Genomic DNA, 18,221 nt, shown 5'->3' with positions numbered 1-18,221 from the left:
CAGCAGCAGCAGCAGGATGATTTCAGGAGGTGAGGGCAGAGCGGATGAGGGCAGCAGGTGACATGGGTGGGGATGGCCCATGGGCCTGGGGTCTGGACTTGGGCCAGGACGGATGTGGGGGTGTGGGGGCGTCAAGGGTGACCTGAAGCTTGCTGACCTGGGGGGACGGCTCACTGCGGCGAGGCTGGGTTGGGACGTCTGTATGGTGCTGAGTGCAGGCTGCTGGGGGGTGAGTTGGGAACAGGAGAGGACCCTGGCTCTGAAGTGTGAGTTGCTGGGAAGCAGGAGGCAAGGGCTTCTCCGACCTCGGGGGAGTGGGTGCCTCGGAGAGCCCAGGGGTGGGGGGATGGCTGATGCCTGGCAAAGCTTTGGGGGCACCCGGCTGGGGAGGTGGTGAGATCAGTAGGCGGGGCAGGATTGTGTGCAGCCAGCCACAGCCACAGCACGAGCGACGGGCGGGAGTGGCCTGAGTGCCCCGGGCAGCTGGAGGGCCCCCAACATCAATGTGGGGGCAAACAAGGGCGCATGTGCCACCAGCCTCACCCCGCCTTCTACAGAAAAGAGGCTCCCGCCCTGTTCCCGCTTCACTCAAAGCCAGCGGCCTCCTCTGGAATCCAACCCCCTTAAGGTGGCGTTGAGTGTGTCCAGAGATGCGGATGGGCTGCGGGGCCTGGGAGACTGTCGAGAGAGGACTCACGGCCTCCTGCAGGCCCGGGACGACCTTTCTAGGGAGGCACACACCTGGAATCCAGGTACCGTAGGTCGTGGACTACACGGCACCCCGGGATTTCGTGTGCTGCTGGGAAGGAAGGCGATGCTGATGCTAATGAAAATGGAACGCGGCACGGAGTCCCGCCGGGCAGGAAAGGGAGTGCCCGCGGGACCGAGGCAGCCTGGCCCCGCCCACCGGCCCCGCCCACACAGGCTCAGACGCTCCGGGCTTCGCTGCGTTTATTGCGGGCGGGCGCCCCCTGGCGGGCGCGCGGGGAGAACGGGCAGGTCCGGGGCGCGGTCACACGATCTCGTCGGTCACCGGGATGGGGTTGGTCTGGGGGCCCGCCGAGGGGCCCTCCGCCGCCGCCGCCTCCTCGCTGGGCTTCTTGCGGGCCTCGGCCGGAGGCCGCGGCGGGGGGTTGCTGGGCGGCTGCTTGATGGTGCCTCCGACCTGCGGTCGCTCCCGGGGCTTGGGCTCGATGGGCGTCCACTGCTCGCCGCGCACGGCCGCCTGCGGGGCACTGAGGGGTTGGGCCGCGCCCAGCGCCCTCCCTCCCTCCCTCCCTGGAGGCCCACCCCGCCAGGGGTCCCGGACAGGCTTCAGTCTGAATCCCAGGCGGGACGGTGCCAGTGCCGCTCAGAGAGGTTAAGTGACGCGCCCGAGGACACACAGCCAGGACCTGGGTCGGCCTGACATCAACCCAAGCTATTGCTTCACGCCAGGAGCGCGGCGGAACCCCTAGGCTTCTGGAAGAGCCCCCTGGTGGCCACTCCCAGATGCAAATTCCAGCACCCAAATTCTCCCAAGGCGCCCAGGGCATGGGGGGCAGGGGGGCAGGGAGGCAGGCCCGAGGTCCAGCAGGAAGGTGGCCCAGAAGAGCGGAAGGCCCTGCTCTGTCTGGTGGGCGCCACCCACTCACCCACCCTGGTCAGCAGCCCCCCAAGGGTGCCCAGGCATTTCTGCACATGGGGGTTTGGGGAGAGACTGAAGAACAGGGATTCACTGGCTTACTAAAAACACAGACTCCTGGGCGTGTGTGCTGCCCATCTCCTATCCCATAAAAGATACAGTAGGAAAACTATTTCACATTATACGCGGAAGGCATACACAGAATCCTGCACACACACTAGAAGGTGCACACCCAGGGGAAGCAGTTCCCTCTGAGGACAGGAGGAACTTGGCACTGGTGACAAAAGGAAATGAATGAGCAAAATCCAAGGGCTCTGTCCACTCACAGGCCCCGCAGTGAGGGGCGGCCTGCAGCCATCTGCTCCAGAGCCCAGGGCAGGCAGGGGCACTGCACCCGAGGCCTGCCCTGGCTGCACCCTGTCCTCCCGCCCATCCCTACACTCTTAGAAGGACCACCGTATCCCATGAGCAGCCTTCTAACAGCGTGCTGGTTTCACAAATCAAACCCAGGTGTCTGCAGTTTAAAAAATGTCTGCGTGACGGCGTGCGTCCTGGCACCGCCCACGAATCAGCTCAGACAGGGTTCAGGTGAGAAAAGCCTGATACGTGGCCCCAAGCCCACGCAGGGCCCTCAGCGGCGGTGTGACTCCAGGCCAGCTCTAGCACCTCTCTGAGCCTCCGCGTCTTTGTCTGTAAAGCGGGGACCCCAGAACCCCTCCCAGGGCTGTGTTTCGGGTTAATGAGCAGAGAAATGACCAGACACAGAGCAACTGTTGTGGCGGTCATGTCCCGCCATGCTGTCAGCTCACGCCCCGGCTCACGCTTGCTTCCAGGCTAGCTCAGCCTGCAGAGCCGGCTTCAAGGGCCATGCGTGTCTGAGGGTGTCAGGGCAAGGGCTGGGGCTGGGGGTGGCGGGAGCCGACCTCAGGGAGCACTACTCACCAGCAGGTAGATGCCGCTGGCGATGGCCAGGCAGGCGGTCCCGAGGATGGTAGCCAGCAGGAAGCCGGCAGGCACCGACAGCCTGCGGGGGCGGTGGGTGGGAGGCAGGGACACAGAAGGGCACTCAGAAAGAGGAACAGAGCCCCAGGTATGGGGGCCGAGGCCCCAAGGTCTCAGGACAAGACAGACGGCAGACCAAGGGGATGTGCGGAGTCAGGGGCTTGTTTGGGTCCTGGGTGTTCTCAGCCTTGATGGGGACATGAGCGGCTCTGCACACTTGCTGGGAGGAAGCCCTCACAGCTGCAGGGCAGCCACACACAGGTGTCCCGGCCTTGGCCGGCAGCGACCACCAGACACACAGCGTGGGACCTTCCACCAGGAAGCCCAGGCAAGACCACCCAGCAGGGCCTGTGGGCCCCAGCCCATGCTGCTGTGATTGGAGCTGCTCAGGTCTGGGGAGGATCCTTAGGAATCCCAGGGGCCCTGCCAGACCTGGGGACCCGAATTTTGGTTTAGAAAAATGTCCAGGTAAGTGGCGGTGGCTCCAGTCCAGGCAGCCTGGCAGGTGGGACAGTGGGGAGGGTCTGCTCCAAACCGTCCCGAGCCCCAGAGGGAGTGAGGGGTGGGCCTCACAGGAGGTGCAGGACGGCCCGGATGTAATAATTCCTGGTGAGGGGCCCGAACAGCTTCACCACGGCGGTCATATACTTCTGCCCACTGTGGGAGGGAGGACGGGACAGTGAGGTGGGCCTCTCCCACTCAGGACCGCTCCAGGGCACCCGGGCCTCTTTCCTCCCAGGAAACGTGCCAGGCAGGCACGGGCCTTGGTTTGCCCACAAGGACCGAAGGGTTGGTTCCAGAGCCTCCGAGCGAGGAACCAGACTTCACACACCCGACCCTGTGGGCCCTGCCTGGGCCCCACAGCCCTGGGCCAGACCCCAGAGCGTGCAGGAGGTGACTCACCAGCGCTCCATGGTGGAACCCTTCTTCCTCTTTCCACGGGGGTACTCCAGCAGGCAGACAAACACGCCCGCCACACTGAAGCCATGTGGTTAAGGAACAGCCCAGCTCAGCCTGAGGGGCCACACAGTGAGCCCCCTTTACTAAGACAGCACGGAGACGGGCCAGGCACGGCGGCTCACGCCTGGAATCCCAGCACTGTGGGAGGCTGAGGCGGGAGAATTACTGGAGCCCAGGAGTTTGAGACCAGCCTGGACAACATAGTGAGACCCCATCTCTACAAAAAATTTAAAAATTAGCCAGGTGTGGTGGCATGCGCCTGTGGTCCCGGACACTGCAGAGGCCGAGGTGAGAGGATTGCCTGAGCCCAGGTGGAGGCTGCCATGCGTCGTGATGGCACCGATGCACTCCAGCCTAGGGGACAGAGCGAGACCCTGTCTCAAAAAAAAGTGGGGGGAGGCAGCCACTGCCTGAGGTCACAGAGCAGCAAACAGCCACGGGAGGTGCCAACAGGTCCGGGCACCTGAGGCTGGCCCACACCTGCCCTCATACCACCCTGCCCACTGCTCCTTGTTGGGAGGTCTGGCAGGGCAGCAGGGCTGAGATGGGGCAGAGGAGGTGGAGGGGCTGGCCAAGGCGGATGATGGATGGGGATCCCAGCAGTCCAAGGGAGGCCCCAGTGCTGGCCCTGGCCCTCAGGGGGCACCACCCGCCCACCCCTCGCCAGGACTCAGGCTGGCAGGTCTGCTGCTGACCACCACATGGCCCAGGCGAGCGGCCTGGCTGATGCGGCCTGGGCTGCCCAGCCCCTGGACAGCCTGCCCTGTCTCCCAGCCTGGCTGTGGTGCTGGGGAGCGGAGGCGAAGCGCTCCCTGTGAAGTGGCTCCCCGGCTCTGCCCTGGGCGTTCCCTGCCCACCCCTGCCTCGGGTGGAAGGATACATGGAGTAGGCTCCAAAGTACCACTGGGTGAAGCGCCCGGCAGTGGCCACAATGCCCCCTGTGATGAGGACTGTGGGGAGAAGTGGGTCAGGCACTGAGGGGCTCCCGTCCCGGGGGCCTGGGCCACCCCCTTTCTCTACCATGGGCCACCAGGCCACCAAGAACTGTCCCCTGCAGTCCATGTGTTTGTCCTTACAGATGCCCACAGCACAGTGACAGGGTCGGGGACACCCCAGGAGGCAGCCCCCCGCACTGGTGAAGAGCAGAGCTGGTGGTGCACGGCCTGGCAGAGTGGGGTGTGAGATGTCCCTGGGCTCCGAGGTCCAGGAGCGGCCAAGGGACGGCCCGACCTGCAGACACCGGTGGGCCTGTGTTCCTGGGCTCTGGGACCCCCGAATGGACACGCTTGTCACCGTGAGTCTTTGTTTGATGCGTGAAAGCCTATATGCCGAGTGTGGTTTCTGCATCTTGGAGTGTCCCTGACACAGAGTTCCTGCAAACCCGTCAGCTGTTGGCCTTAATTTCGGTTTCGAACTGATAGGGCTATTTCTGCACCTTTCTTCTGGTTATTGTCCCATGCTCCCTCTTACTGTTTTTTTTTGTTTTTTTTTTTAAGACAGAGTCTCACTCTGTCACCCAGGCTGGAGTACAGTGGCACGATCTCGGCTCACCGCAACCTTCGCCTCCTGGGTTCCAGCAATTCTCCTGCCTCAGCCTCCCGAGTAGCTGGGATTACAGGCGCGCACCGTCACGCCTGGATAATTTTTGTATTTTTAGTAGAGACGGGGTTTCACCATATTGGCCAGGCTAGTCTTGAACTCCTAACATCAGGTGATCCACCTGCCTTGGCCTCCCAAAGTGCTGGGATTACAGGCATGAGCCGTGGTGCCTGGCCATGCTTACTGTTTTCTAGACAGGATCTTGCTGTTGCCCAGACTGGAGTGCAGTGGCACAAACACAGCTCACTGTAGTATCAACTCGCTGGGCTCAAGCAGTGTTCCCACCTCAGCCTTGCAAAGTGCTGGGATTACAGGCGTGGCCGCCTCACCCTGCCAGCCATTGTTTTTGTCACCCCGTGGTCATCCTTGAAGATTTCCTATCCTTGGTTTGAGCCCAGCTACACATTAACTCCCTGACTTTGCCCGTTGCGTCGGAGGAAGGCAGGGCAGTGTCCTTGAGTCCACTCAGCCTGTTGTCCGTGCATCTTTGGGGGACTGTCCCGGTCCTGAGCCTGCCCTCCGAAAGAGGGTGCAAGGCTGCTGCTGATGCCACCAGGGAGGCCTGAGGACACACTGTGGCACCCAGCCACATTTATAGAGCACCTGCTGTGTACAGGGACTCTGTCAAGGGCCCCACTCTCTCGGGGCCAGCTGCCTCCTGGGGCTCCACGCCTCCCCAAGCAGGTGCCATTTGAGAAATAAATGGGACAGCTATGAGGCTCTGCAGAGGCAGCAGCTTGTGCCAAGGCCCTGGGCATGCTCAGGAGATCTAGAGCAGAAAGGAAACCAGCAGCTGGAGGAGGGGGTAGGGAGGCTGGGGTGGGCAGCGCAGGGCATCCAATCTGTCTGATCCGGTGCTTACCCTTCGGGCCAGGAGCCCTGCTGGTTTCAGCAGGGAAGCTGCCCGAACAGGACAGGCTTAGAGCCCAGGTCTCCTGGCTCCCAGCTGGGTGCCTCAGTCCCTCTACTTCCTGCAGGGAGTACGGGCAGGCAGGGTGACAGTCCCATGGGGCGGCTCTGGGGAGAGCTGTCTGAACTGACCCACCGAGTTCTTGGTGGCTGACTCTGAGTGGGTGGTGACTTTGCTGGGCAGACAGTTGGCAGGCCCCTGAGCTCCAGGCCTCCCACCCTGCGGTCTCTGCTTCCCTCAGTCCCCAGACAACAGAGGGTGCTCAGAGCCCCAGGGGAGTGGCAGCAGCAGGCCCCTCCTCACCCCCAGCCCTTCCCATGCACTCCTCCCCTGCTGCGGGTCCTTCCTGGAGCTGCTGCCATGATTCCTCTGGCCTTAGACCCCACCTGAGCCCACTCTCACCCACCCTGGTCCTGAGAGGGTTCATTTCCGAATGGAGTCTGCCGCCCTCAGCAGCACGCCTGAGCAATGCGCAGCAGGGCGCCATCCCACCCCAAGCGCGACTGGACTGGGCTGGGCAGGGCGGTCACTGGGTGGTGTCCGTGACTTGTGAAATCCCAGGCCGACTCCAGATGAGGAGGGCTGAGCCCCACGGCATGAAGAGCCCACCTTCCCACCCCAAGTACAGGGGGCCTGATCCCCAGCCCAGCTGGCTACCGAGGGGAGGGGAGCTTCTCCCGATGTCCAGGCCAGAGCCCCCACTCGGGGGCCTGGGGGGGGCGGTCACCCCGGAAACCACCGGGGCTGAACCGCCTCTTCCCCTGCGCTGCAACTTCCTCCTTCGCGGAGTCGGAGAACGGAGGGAAGCGAATGGGGGAGGAGGCGCCGCTCCGCTGGGTCTGCAAGCGGACTGTTCGGGGTCTCGGAACTCCTTCCAGCCCACGGCCTGAAGGTCCCGCCCTCGTTCCCCGCACCCTCCGGGCCTGACCCCACCCCAGCCCAGCCCAGCCCGCCTGGTGCCCCACCTCCCCGCCCGGTAAGTAGCCCGAGGTCCCCGGCTGGGGTCTTGGGACACCCCCAGGCTGCAGCCTCCACCGCCCTTGCCGCGCACTCACTCAGGCCGGACGCCAGCGCCTGCTCGTTGGCCCACATGGCCCACTCGATCTGCCCCATGGCTGCGCGGACCCGGCTGGGACACTGCTAGGCGCGCACTGCCGCCCCTGCGCTCCCGGCCGAGCCCCGCCCCACCCCGGCCCCGCCCCCAGCCCCCCAGGTGACCGCGGGTGGGCGGAGACCCGCCTCTGTGGGGTGCGGGGCTGTCCCGGAACCTTCTGCCCCCGCCCTCTCCAGACGCGACAGGCTCAGGAGGGGCCCTGCGTGGCAGCCCCAGCCCAGGCGGGGAGTGTGCGTTTCCCAGCTTCAGCTCTCCCGCCCTGACTAGTGCCCCTGCCCAGCGCGGACTTCCCAGCCTTGTGTCAACAAGCCTTCTAGGAATAGCAGAGAAAGGTGTGAAGGGTCGGCTTCCTGAGCAGATCCGCCTCTCCAGAGCCTTGGGGGGTGGGGGCCACCCTTACAGCCCAGGACCACCTCTGCACCCTGATGCTACCGGGGCCAAGGGTGGCCTCCCCGTGGCGGCCAGAGGCCCTGCCCCTATTTCTTCACCCTGGCTCTAGGCCGGCACAGGCGTGGCCTGGGTCCGACACTGCGGGCATCCCCTGACCATCACTCGACTGTGACTGAGACTCGGGGGGAGGGGACAGGATGTGCACGGTGACAGCTGTCCTGTCATGTCCGGCCTGGGGATGGGAGGCAGGGGTTGGCGTTAAGGGTGGGGAAAGGGCAGCAGAGGTGGTAAGTGGGAGGTGGGGGGAAGTGGACCCAGTGCCCATGGGAAGACTTTAGGCCTGGGGCTGCCTGAGGGTCCCACCTGAGCCAGTGTGGGGTTTGAGGGGAGCCTCCCATGCCTCTACCCAGCCTGCTCCCCGAGGCCCTCACAGGGCACACCTGTACTCCCTGGCAAGTCCCAGGGCCACTCAGAGCAGGAGCCCGGGAATGCTGGTTTAGGAAACAGGAAAACAGGATGACCTCACTGAATCTGAACAAACAAGGAAAGCAGCAGGAGGCAGAGGCCGCAATGCCAGTTTATTCCCACAGTCACCAGGGCCGCGCTGGTGCCCACTCCTGCCACCATTGCAGCCACACCTGGGCCTGGGCAGGGTCTCTGAAGAGGCGCTGCGGGCAGCCACCAGCCGAGATACTTTGTGGCTTCCTGAGGCCTGAGGTGGCTGCAGCACAGTGACCCCCACCCCCGGCCCTGAGGATGCCAACTCCCTGCCGAGCTCCCGTCTTGGAGCAGTGGGAACGGCCGCAGCGCGGTAAGAAAGCCCTTCAGCCCTGCCGCACCCGGCTCTGCCAGCTTTCATGCCCCGACCCCATCCATCTTGGCGAAGTGCTGGTGCAGCTCAGGGCAGCTGAGGCACTCGGCGGGGACCTCTTCTGACATCCGGCACCCGCAGGTCTCCCCACACTGCCCCGCGGCACGCTGCCCGTGGACCCGGAGCCAGGCCACCATACACAAGTCCCGGCGGTCCAGCCAGTCTACCACACCCTCTTTCTAGCTCCGGCGAGGACACCCCTTCTCCAGGCGGCGTGCGGTCCTGCAGAAGCGGTCAGGCAGCTGGCTTCGGCAGGCCGTCAGGACCCAGGAGGTGGGTGCAGGGGTTGTCCAGGATTTGAGGCCCTGGCCCCACCTGGAGGTAGAGCTCCATGTCAGGTCGCCGGCGATGGCAGCACACTGCCCTGTGCCCCAGCATGTGTAGGGACTGGACACAGGAGAGCAGCAGTGTGCCCCGCCCTTCCGGTGGGTCTTGGTCAGAAGCTACGACACCCGAGTGACACCCACACCCAGCTCCTGCAGGCACAGCTGCCCCTGCCAGCTGGGAGCCCTCTGCCTGGGGCACTGCCTCTGTCACTGGGTGGACAGAGGACCACACAGCCCTGTGCACGCGGCCCTTGAGAGGATGGCAAAGGCAACGGCTTGGGTGGACGTGATCGCTGATGGGGGCTTGGCCCTCTGAGCAGGTCAGAAAGCAGGAGTCCTGGTCTACTGGGCTAGTTGGGGTGGGGGAAGCCCCAGGGAGAGAGGCTGTCCCCGGGACCCCAGCAGCACCCGTATCAGGTACTCCCCACCTGTCTCCCTGGGAGCCTGTATTAGACTTATCCCTCCACCCCCAGCCTGGCCCAGTCCTGCTGCTCTGAGCCTCACCAGTGGCCTGCAGCCTCCTTTGAGAGCAAATGAATGAAACACAAGAGCTAAAGGCATTCTGGCTTCCTGCCTGAAACACGGTAGGGACAGGGAGCCGGGCCGAGCCTGGGCGGGCCCCTCTGGCAGGAAAAGAAACCCCACAGGGTACTGGGCCTCACCTGAGTGGCAATGATGTACTTGATCCCACCGGGAGTCGGCTCCATGGCCAGCGCAGCCTTAAGCTCAGCGGGGAGAGGGGCCGGCCTCACCTGCAGCCCCTTCAGAAACCTGGAAAAGCAGGCAGGGGCATGGTATACATGTGCATTTCTCTAAGCGTCTAGAACAGGCAAGGCCGGAGACAGGAAGGTTTTCCTGGCTGGCAGGGCCCAGGGAGGGGAGACGGTAGGTGGCTGCTATGGGGACAGGTTTCTTTAAGAGGGGATGGAAAAGTTAAGGAGGTGGCTACACAACCCAGTGAATGTCCCCACACCATGGGATGCGGGATCGTATGCTCTCGAGACGGAGTCTCGCTCCGTTGCCCAGGCTGGAGTGCAGTGGCGTGACCTCGGCTCGCTGCCACCTCTACCTCCCAGGTTCAAGCAATTCTCCTGCCTCAGCCTCTGGAGCAGCTGGGACTACAGGTGCCCACCACCATGCCCAGCTACTTTTTGAATTTTTCGTAGAGACGGAGTTTCACCATATTGGCCAGGCTGGTCTTGAACTCCTGACCTCAGGTGATCTATCTGCCTGCCTCAGCCTCCCAAAGTGCTGGGATTACAGGTGTCAGTCACCACGCCCGGCCTGAGACAGTAAGTTTGAGGTTATGTGGTAAACAGCTATGCCCAGGCTGGGGCTGCTCTGCGGGGGCCTTCAAGAGGCCTGGGCCCGTGTCTGACCGAGGCTGCTGCCCAGCCCCATGGGGTAACAGCTTAGGGAAGTGCCCAGTTCAAGCTGGTGCGCTTGTCACGGTGTTCCGCAGAACAGCGAAAACTTGCACGCCCCACCCAGAGCAGGGGCACGGGCCTGGCACTGCCCAGGAAGGCAGTCCTGGGATGTGGGTCTCAGTCCATCGTCTCACGGGGCAGGCCCCAGATTATCAGAAGTCAATATTGCCTCCACCCAGGGCAGACACACATCCCCACAGGCTTCCAGACACCCTTCGGCGAGAGGCGCCCCTCACACTGAGAATGAGACGATGAAAGCCACGGGAGGAAGAAACTGCCCGTGGCCTAAGGAGGCGGGGCCGAGCTACAAACTGAGGAGGGTGTACATGGGAGCTCCACGGTGCCAGGATGCAGCTGCTGGACCCCAGCCCAGAAAGAACACCCAACTGCAGGGAAGGGACACTGGCCGCCTGGACTGGCTCTGACTCATTTCAGTGAGGAGGAAGTCGGAGGCTTTGAACCCTTTCCTTCCAAATGTCAGACACGTGTACGTGCTCCTGGGAATGCACGCGTGTTTTCTAAGAAGCCACTCTTCTAAGGACTAGAGGCCTGCAGGCTCCCGAGCTGCAGGGGACGCCATCTCTCAGGAGGTGGGAGACCCTGGGTGTCGCTCACACACGCGTGCGTGGCCTCGCTTTTTTCCTTGTGGACGTGGGCTGTGGGATGGCTCCATGGGGACACACTGTGTGGGTCCCACACTTAGGGGGATGGACACCTGCCGTGGGACGCCGTCAGTGTCACAGCCTTGAGCTGCCTCCGTCCCTTCGGGAAGGATGTTCTGGGCACCATCTCCCAAAAAGGAGGAAGGGAGGGGTCCACACTCACGTGTCTCCGTTGGACCCCGGGGGAAAGGTGTGCCTTACAGCAGCCACAAAGTCAGCCACGGTGTCCTCCAGGGTGAAGATCACTGCATTGGGACCCGCGTCAAAGGTGTACGCCACCTGGAACCCATGGCAGTCACCCTGGCTGTGTGCGTGGTGCCTGGCTTTGTACCCCGAACCCTCTGGCCTGCCTGGGGTCCCTGGGGTCTCCAAGAGCTCAGTCTGGGCCCTCAGGGCCACACTGGAGCGGAGCTGTGGCCCCAAGTGCCTGTTACTTGACACCTCTGCCTGTGAACCCAGGAACAAGGCAGTGGGGCTGTGAGGCAAGCAAGCCAAGAACCCACATGGTCGGTGAGCCTGGCACACAGCAGGGCAGAGCTTTCAGACAGACCCCTGTGCACGCAGGTCTCAGGACCGCCTCCACGGCAGCACACGGCTAGGCACGTGCTACAGCCCAGCCGCTGCCCTCCCAGCCTGAGTCACCTTGGTGTCCCCGTGGTGGGTGTTGAAGCGGTGCACCAGGTGGATGATGCGCCAGGAGATGGGGCTGAGGTAGGAGATGGGCGGGAAGGTGTCGAGGCAGGTGGCGTGGAACTGGTTGCTGTCCTGCATGGTCAGCTGCGCGAAGCCCCGGAAGTCTCGCTCCTGGATGCAGCGGGTCATCTCCGCCATACGTGCGGGCACCACGGACTCGGCCCGGAACTGCAAGGCACGGGGTGAACATGGAGCCACTGGGGGTCTCGACAGCACAGGGATCGAGGCAAGGCTCCGGGCTTGGAGGCCCAGCTCAAGCCCTGTCTCTGTGTTTGGCTCCTCCACCTGGTCTTGGCAAGAGGCTGAGGGCAGAGCCGGGCACAAGCGTGACCCCCACGGCCCCAGGGTCACCTGCTCCCGGCCTCACCCTCAGCAGGGGGCTGGTCTTCACGCTGGCCTGCATGCCCACAGTGCTGCCCGTCAGCTTCTTCTCAGCGCTCACCTGCACGGGGAGAGAGAACGTGGGCTACACCCTGCGGAGACCAGCCCCAGAGACTGCAGTTCCCGACACTCGGCCCTCCCTGGCTGATGCGGGCAGCGGGGGTGGAAGTCAGTACTTCCTGCGTGACCACGGAGGCCTCCCAGCCACAGCAGGGGCACCACACAGGAGCACTTCCTGAACACGCAGCCAAACAGTGGTTGCTTCAGCCCCCACGGACCCCAGGAGCCAAGCAATGCGTGGATGGGATGCCTTCCCTCCCGTTCCCAGCGGCAGCCCTGACTAGGAGCAGAAGCCACCCGACTGGTGCTACACGCCACCCCACTCACCACCAGGATAAGGACGCGGAGTTCAGGCCAGTGCGACTCGGGGGCCACTTGCCGGGCAACGCTGTCCTTCCCATCAGTCTGCTCTCCCATCTGCCACTCCACAAAGCCCCCGTACAGGCTCCGGCAGGCGCTGCCTGAGCCCCGGCGAGCCACTTCTGAGAGGTCACTCTCCACGCCGTAGACGCGGGCCAGGGTGTAGGCTGCGGGCACGGGGAGGGGGGAGTCCTCAGAGCCGCCCGTGCTGTGCTCCCTGCCAGCTCACCACCCCGGAACACCCCGCACCCCATGGCAAATGGGGATTTCCAGATGACAGGGCTTCTGAGCCATCAGCCTTTGAGGCCCGCACTCACTGGCTCAGCCGTCCACCCCTCCACTAGCTCGGCTCCCGGCACTCGCTGTACGAGGCTTACAGAGCTTGCGGCCTGAGACAAGGGTGACAAGAGGCACCTGCAGCAGAGCAGGAAGCCGCCTGGGGGATTCCGACCCACCACGGGGCTGGAGGGAGGCCCCCAGGACACCCAAGCTGGGCTTTAAGGGTGGGAAGGAGTTGGCAAGGTCATGTGGGGCAGGGACGGATGCCAGGACAGAGCAGGACTCCACCAGATTGTGCCCCTGCCCACCCAGCACAGGAGCCACCTTCTCCTCTCAGTCCATAGGGCTCCAGCAGGGCGACCCCACCCACCTCCAGGCCTGGCTACCCACCGCCCTGGTCACGGAGGGTGGTTCAGGGAAGGTACCGGAACCCGGGGGGCCGGGAAGCGTCACCCCTGGAGTTGAGGGGTGAAGACCGTGTGAGACCACCACTGTGGGGATGGGCTCTGCCACTGGGTGGGAAGCCGCCAGAGTGGCCTGGTGCCGGCGGAGAGCTGGGTCCAGTGGGACCTGCAACCAGCTGTGCCCACTGGAATCCTAAGTTATGTGAGCCGCAAAGTCATTGCTATTTTAGGTCTGAGCCAGTCTGAAGTGGTTTCTATCACTGACAGCCCTGAAGGGCCCCACATGGAGCGACTGGAAGATTGTTTTATTTTCTGTAGAGACGGGGTCTCCCTATGTTGCCCAGGCTGGTCTTGAACTTCTGGCCTCAAGTGATTCTCCCCATTGGCCTCTGAATTGCTAAGATCACAGGCGTGAGCCCGCACTGCTGCAGCTGGAAGACGCCTGGTTCAGATGTGCTCTGGGAAGAGCCCAAACAACTCCAGAGACCAGGGAGGCCTGAGAGGTAGGTGCTCGTTCAGCCTGCCCGGCGGTGGGTTCCCCAACACGGGCAGAGCGCAGCGGCTCCTGTGCCCATAGCCTGGAACCCCAGCAGGTCTCTGCAGGCACCCACCTAGGCAGGCGTAGCCCGCCGCCGAGGAGGCCAGGCCCGCAGCCGTGGGGAAGTTGTTCACCGAAGCCACGTGCACCTTGCAGCTAAGGCTGGAGGGCGGCGGGTCCCCGTCCCAGGCGTTCCTCCGCTTCCGGGCCAGGCGGCGGACTGCAGAGAATGAGACAGTGTGTGGCCCAGCTGTCAGCACCCTGTCCGACCTGCTCCTGCCCACCTGCCCAGGATTCACAGCTGAACACCAGGCCTCTGCCTGCCAAACCTCGTCATGGAGACCTCTTTCCCGGGAAAACCCCAGACCGCAGGCCCAGACTCAGCTGGTGCTGGAGGTGGGCCACGGCCCCGGAGCTGGGAAGTCCAGAGGTCTGGTTCCCAGCTATGCCCAGCAGCCTCAGGAGGGGCCCAGAGGCAGAAGCACTTTCTGGACACTTGGACCCTGCTGACAACAGGGAGGGACAGGCTTGCGGGAACCCCAACTCACTCTCCTGCAGGCAGGCCTGGAGGCGCGGCTGCCCCACGTCCTCCTCCCGGCCGTTCAGCCAAACCCGGTCCTCGGTGAAGTCCTTGCTGATGGCAGCCGTTGTGGTGGTTTTTAACTGAAAAGGAAACCCAGGGCCACCTCAGAGGCCAGCACTGAGGACCGATGCCAGCCAGGTGCCCCCTTCTGCTGAGACAGCCTTGAGCAAACACGGCCTTAGCTGGGCCGTGGGGAAGCCCATGGGAGCCGAAAGCACAGGTCATGCGCTGTGTAGCAACCAGGCCTCGTCCTGAATGGACGGGGACTCCCAAAGGAAGCCCTGGGGCACGGTGTGCACATGTGTGAGGACCTGGGGCAGGTGTGTGCTGTGCTGTGGGAAGCTCTCCTAACACTGAACAGCCGCTGTGTGCTGGCTGGGAGTCGTTGCTAAGCCATCATCCTAGCCTTTAGGTAAAAAGGTACCAATGGTTTCGTTTTGTTTCAGAGACAAACTCTCTGTCACCCAGGCTGGAGCACAGTGGCACCATCATAGTTCACTGTGGCCTCTAACTCCTGGGCTCAAGAGATCCTCCCACATCAGCCTCCCGAAATGCTGGGATTGCAGATGTGAGCCACCAAGCCCGCTGGTACCAACTGTTCTACAAACGTTCCGTAAACGGCACTGCGGTATTGTGGGGTCAGTCCACACTTTACCTGGTCCTGGTGCAGAGTGACGCTCAGGGAGGAGTTGATGGGCAGGATCAGCTCTTCATCACGCTTGCCCCCTGCAGTGAACAGCCAGGGCCAGGCCGGTGGGCTTCCTGGCCCACCCTCCTGCAGCGTTCCCCACAGCTGTGCCCACCAGAGACCCACGGCCACCATCCGCCTCAATCCTGTCTCTCATCGCACAATCTGCCTGGCCCTCCTCCTGCTAGACCCTTGCCCCCAAGAACTGCTCCCCGCCCCACTGAGCTCAGGCTCCCAGAGCAGAGCTGGAGGCCAGCCAACATCCTCCCCACTCCCCCTCCTTCATGCTTCTGCTCCAGCATCTGTGACTCCACAGGTGCAGGGCACTCCCACCAACGCCTGCCTCCCCCCGATCTTCCCAAACGAAAGGAGCCCAGCTCCTGATAACGTCTCAAATCTCACTGCTCAAATTCCCTGGGAAGCTTCTGCCCAGCCAGGCATGGGACAGCAAATGAAATCAACCTTCTGGAAAGCCAGAAACGAAAGGTTTGCCCGGGAGCGCCGCGCAGTGCCTCAGCTGAAGCCTCATTGACAAGGTCCCTGTAAGCACACAAGCTGCTGGGATTTGTGGAGGGAGGTCTCTGGGGATGGACGCCTGGCAGAGAACCTCGCCTTAAGTTCACAAGGCTCTTTCACACACAGCACTGAGCGGCCTCCTTGCAGGCGGACACGGCTGCCCTGGTAGGCCAGGCAGATTTCTGCTTTCAGGAAGGTGAGCTGGGGGACTTCTCCCTCTTCCTCCCACTCGGGACAACTAAGATCCTGGACGTCACAGGTGAGACTCTTGCGGGTGACAGAAAGCGGCTGTGAGAAGGTGCAGGGGAGGCCCCAGGTTTTCTTTCCTGCCTGCCCTAGACCTAGTTCTGCAGAAGCTGGACCTGCCAACCAAAGCCAGCCTTCTCTAGCAGGGTCAGGAAGGCCAGCCTAGCAACACAGAACCAGAATCCTGGCTGGGCGTGGTGACTCATGCCTGGAATCCCAGCACTTTGGGAGTCTGAGGTGGGTGGATCAGTTGAGGCTGGGAGTTCGAGCCCAACCTGACTGATATGGTGAAACCCCGTCTCTCCTAAAAATATAACAATTAGCTGGGCTGGAGTGACGCACCTGTTATCCCAGCTACTCAGGAAGCTGAGGCGGGAGAATTGCTTGAACCTGGGAGGCGGAGGTTGCAGTGAGCCGGGATCACACCACTGCACTCCAGCCTGAGTCCAGCGTGGGTGACAGAGGGAGACCTCATCAAAAAAAAAAAAAAAAGAAAGAAAGAAAAGAAACGAAACTCCTCCCACACTCCAGGCTGCAACAGGTGCTCCACCACTTCCCCTCCCTGAAGGAGCAGGGACTTTCACCTCCCCAGGAAGGACAGCATGCAGGAGCCTGGACTCCCCTGACCTGCCGGCTCTTGTCAGAGGAGGCCAAGTCGACACTCAGGAATTCCGAGGGCCTGGTGGGGATGGGGCAGCACCCGGTGGGGAGCAGAACCTGGACTTCTGCCTCCATGTCAGGAGCCAGCACGCCCTGCCCACCAGCATGCTTTCAAAAACCAGCCCAAATGGAGGTTTACATAAGACCAGAGTCTCTGAACGTTACATGAAAATGGACAAGTTTCCATAAAAATAATTTGTTGGCCAGGTGCAGTGGCTCACACCTATGATCCTAGCACTTTGGGAGGTGAAGGCAGGCAGATTGAGTTCAAGAGTTCAAGACCAGCCTGGCCAATATGGTGAAACCCTATCTCTACTAAAAATGCAAAAATTAGCCAGGTATGGTGGCGCACACCTGTAGCCTCAGCTACTCATGAGGCTGAGGCAGGAGAATGCATTGAACCCGGGAAGTGGAGGTTGCAGTGAGCCAAGATTATACCATTGCGCTCCAGCCTGGGCGTAGCAGTGAGACTCCATCTCAAAAAATTAAATAATATAAGGCCGGGCTCAGTGGCTCACGCCTGTAATCCCAGCATTTAGGGTGGCTGAGGTGGGCGGATCACGAGGTCAGGAGCTCGAGACCAGCCTGACCAACATGGTGAAAACCCATCTCTGCTAAAACACAAAAAAATTAGCTGCGCTTGGCAACACGCACCTGTAATCCCAGCTACTCGGGAGGCTGAGAGGGAAGAACCACTTGAACCGGGAGGCGGAGGTTGCAGTGAGCTGAGATTGCGCCACTGCACTCCAGCCTGGAGACAGAGAGACTCCGTCTCAAAAAAGAAAAAAAGAAAAAAAAGAGAAAAGAAATAAGCCGAACTCAAAAGATACTGGGTGGGCCACTGTGATTCCAGTTTCAGGACGTTTTGGAATGACGACGTTACATAACTGAGCGGTCAGTGGCGGCCAGGCCGGCGCGGCGGAAGGGAAGGGGCTGGCTGGGAACGCACAGGCGCGGAGGTCCGCCTGCGGGGCCGCCCTGTTCCCGTTTCTTGGAGGTCACCATTGGGAGAAAGGCGGCGAGGGAGGGGCAGGGGGTCTCGGGCTGGAGGGCAGTGGGGCGATCTCAGCTACTGCTGCCTCGGCCTCGCGGGCTCAGGCCACCCCCCGCCTCCCGAGTAGCTGGAGCCACAAACGCGCGCCACCCCGGCGGGTTCGTACGATCCAGGGGAATAGATGATTGAGGACTTCGATCATCGCTAAAGGGCGGGAGCCTGGCAACCCTGCGGGGCGGCGGCCGTCGCGGGGGAACAGGTGGCGCCGAGCCGGGCCGCGGGGAAGGGGCGCGCTCCGCCCCGAGCCTCCGTTTCCCCTTCTGTCGCGGCCCGGAGTCAGCGCGCGACCCCCACGGGCCCGGCCTCGCTCCCGGCCATCCCGTCCCGGGCCGGTCCGCGGCACTCACAGTACTTGATGACCGCGATGTTGACCGGCGCGGTACAGGTGACTACCGCCAGCGGCTTCTCACAGGCCATGGTCCCACCGAGCGGCATCCCCAACCCCACAGCCCGGCACTACGGGCGATCCCATCCAGAGAACTCCGCCGCCTCACGCGCTGCCACAAGATTGGCCGCTGCGAGCCCGGCTGTTCCCGTGCCGACCAATCAGCGGCGGGTCGGGCGCACGCTTTATGTCTCAGCCAATGGGCAGGATCGGACGATATGCCGCTGACGTTGAGCCCGCCCCAACCTCGGAGCGCGCCCGCCAGGGCCTGCGGGGGTAGTGTCTGCGCAGGCGCCGTGTGCGCGGGGCGGGGTCTGCGGGCGCTGTGTGCGCAGGTGCGTGGCGTCGGCGCCGCTGGGTCTGGGCGCGGCTAGGCGGGCGCCCTGGTTTGTACGGGCTGCGCAGCTCTTTTCTGGGGCTGTGCCGGGCGTTGCGGGGAGCTGTGCGGGGCCCGTTAGGCGCTGTGCGCGGGGTGGGGGGGAGGCTGTG

At 63.0% G+C, this 18,221-nt stretch overlaps 2 protein-coding genes across 3 annotated transcripts; both read right to left on the bottom strand.

Annotated features, from left to right (window-relative positions):
* Positions 1–934: 934 nt before the first annotated feature.
* Positions 935–7,248, bottom strand: LOC105726562 (cytochrome b-245 light chain). Its single transcript, XM_012466062.3, has 6 exons — positions 7,151–7,248; positions 4,467–4,536; positions 3,530–3,604; positions 3,200–3,283; positions 2,567–2,648; positions 935–1,225 (listed from the first exon to the last, which is right to left on the bottom strand). Exons 1-6 carry the CDS (start codon positions 7,206–7,208, stop codon positions 1,013–1,015), a joined length of 582 nt encoding a protein of 193 aa, XP_012321485.1. The 5' UTR covers positions 7,209–7,248; the 3' UTR covers positions 935–1,012.
* A 910-nt stretch (positions 7,249–8,158) lies between these two features.
* On the bottom strand, positions 8,159–17,840 carry MVD (mevalonate diphosphate decarboxylase). 2 transcript variants are annotated; one of them, XM_012466055.2, is made up of 10 exons: positions 17,695–17,840; positions 14,839–14,909; positions 14,149–14,263; positions 13,674–13,820; positions 12,347–12,546; positions 11,946–12,020; positions 11,528–11,746; positions 11,049–11,164; positions 9,459–9,567; positions 8,159–8,785 (listed from the first exon to the last, which is right to left on the bottom strand). In XM_012466055.2, exons 1-10 carry the CDS (start codon positions 17,780–17,782, stop codon positions 8,705–8,707), a joined length of 1,221 nt encoding a protein of 406 aa, XP_012321478.2. In that variant the 5' UTR covers positions 17,783–17,840; the 3' UTR covers positions 8,159–8,704. The 2 variants fall into 2 exon arrangements, with proteins under 2 accessions (XP_012321478.2, XP_012321477.2); XM_012466054.3 differs by lacking the exon at positions 17,695–17,840 and having other exon boundaries at positions 14,839–15,969.
* Between the last annotated feature and the right edge of the window lie 381 nt (positions 17,841–18,221).

Source organism: Aotus nancymaae, unplaced genomic scaffold (genome assembly GCF_030222135.1).
Source record: "Aotus nancymaae isolate 86718 unplaced genomic scaffold, 86718_ANA_hifiasm-v0.15.2.pri h1tg000095l, whole genome shotgun sequence".
NCBI classification, from domain to species: Eukaryota; Metazoa; Chordata; class Mammalia; order Primates; family Aotidae; genus Aotus; species Aotus nancymaae.
Note: the sequence above shows the minus strand (reverse complement) of the source record. Positions and strands in the feature narration are given on the sequence as shown.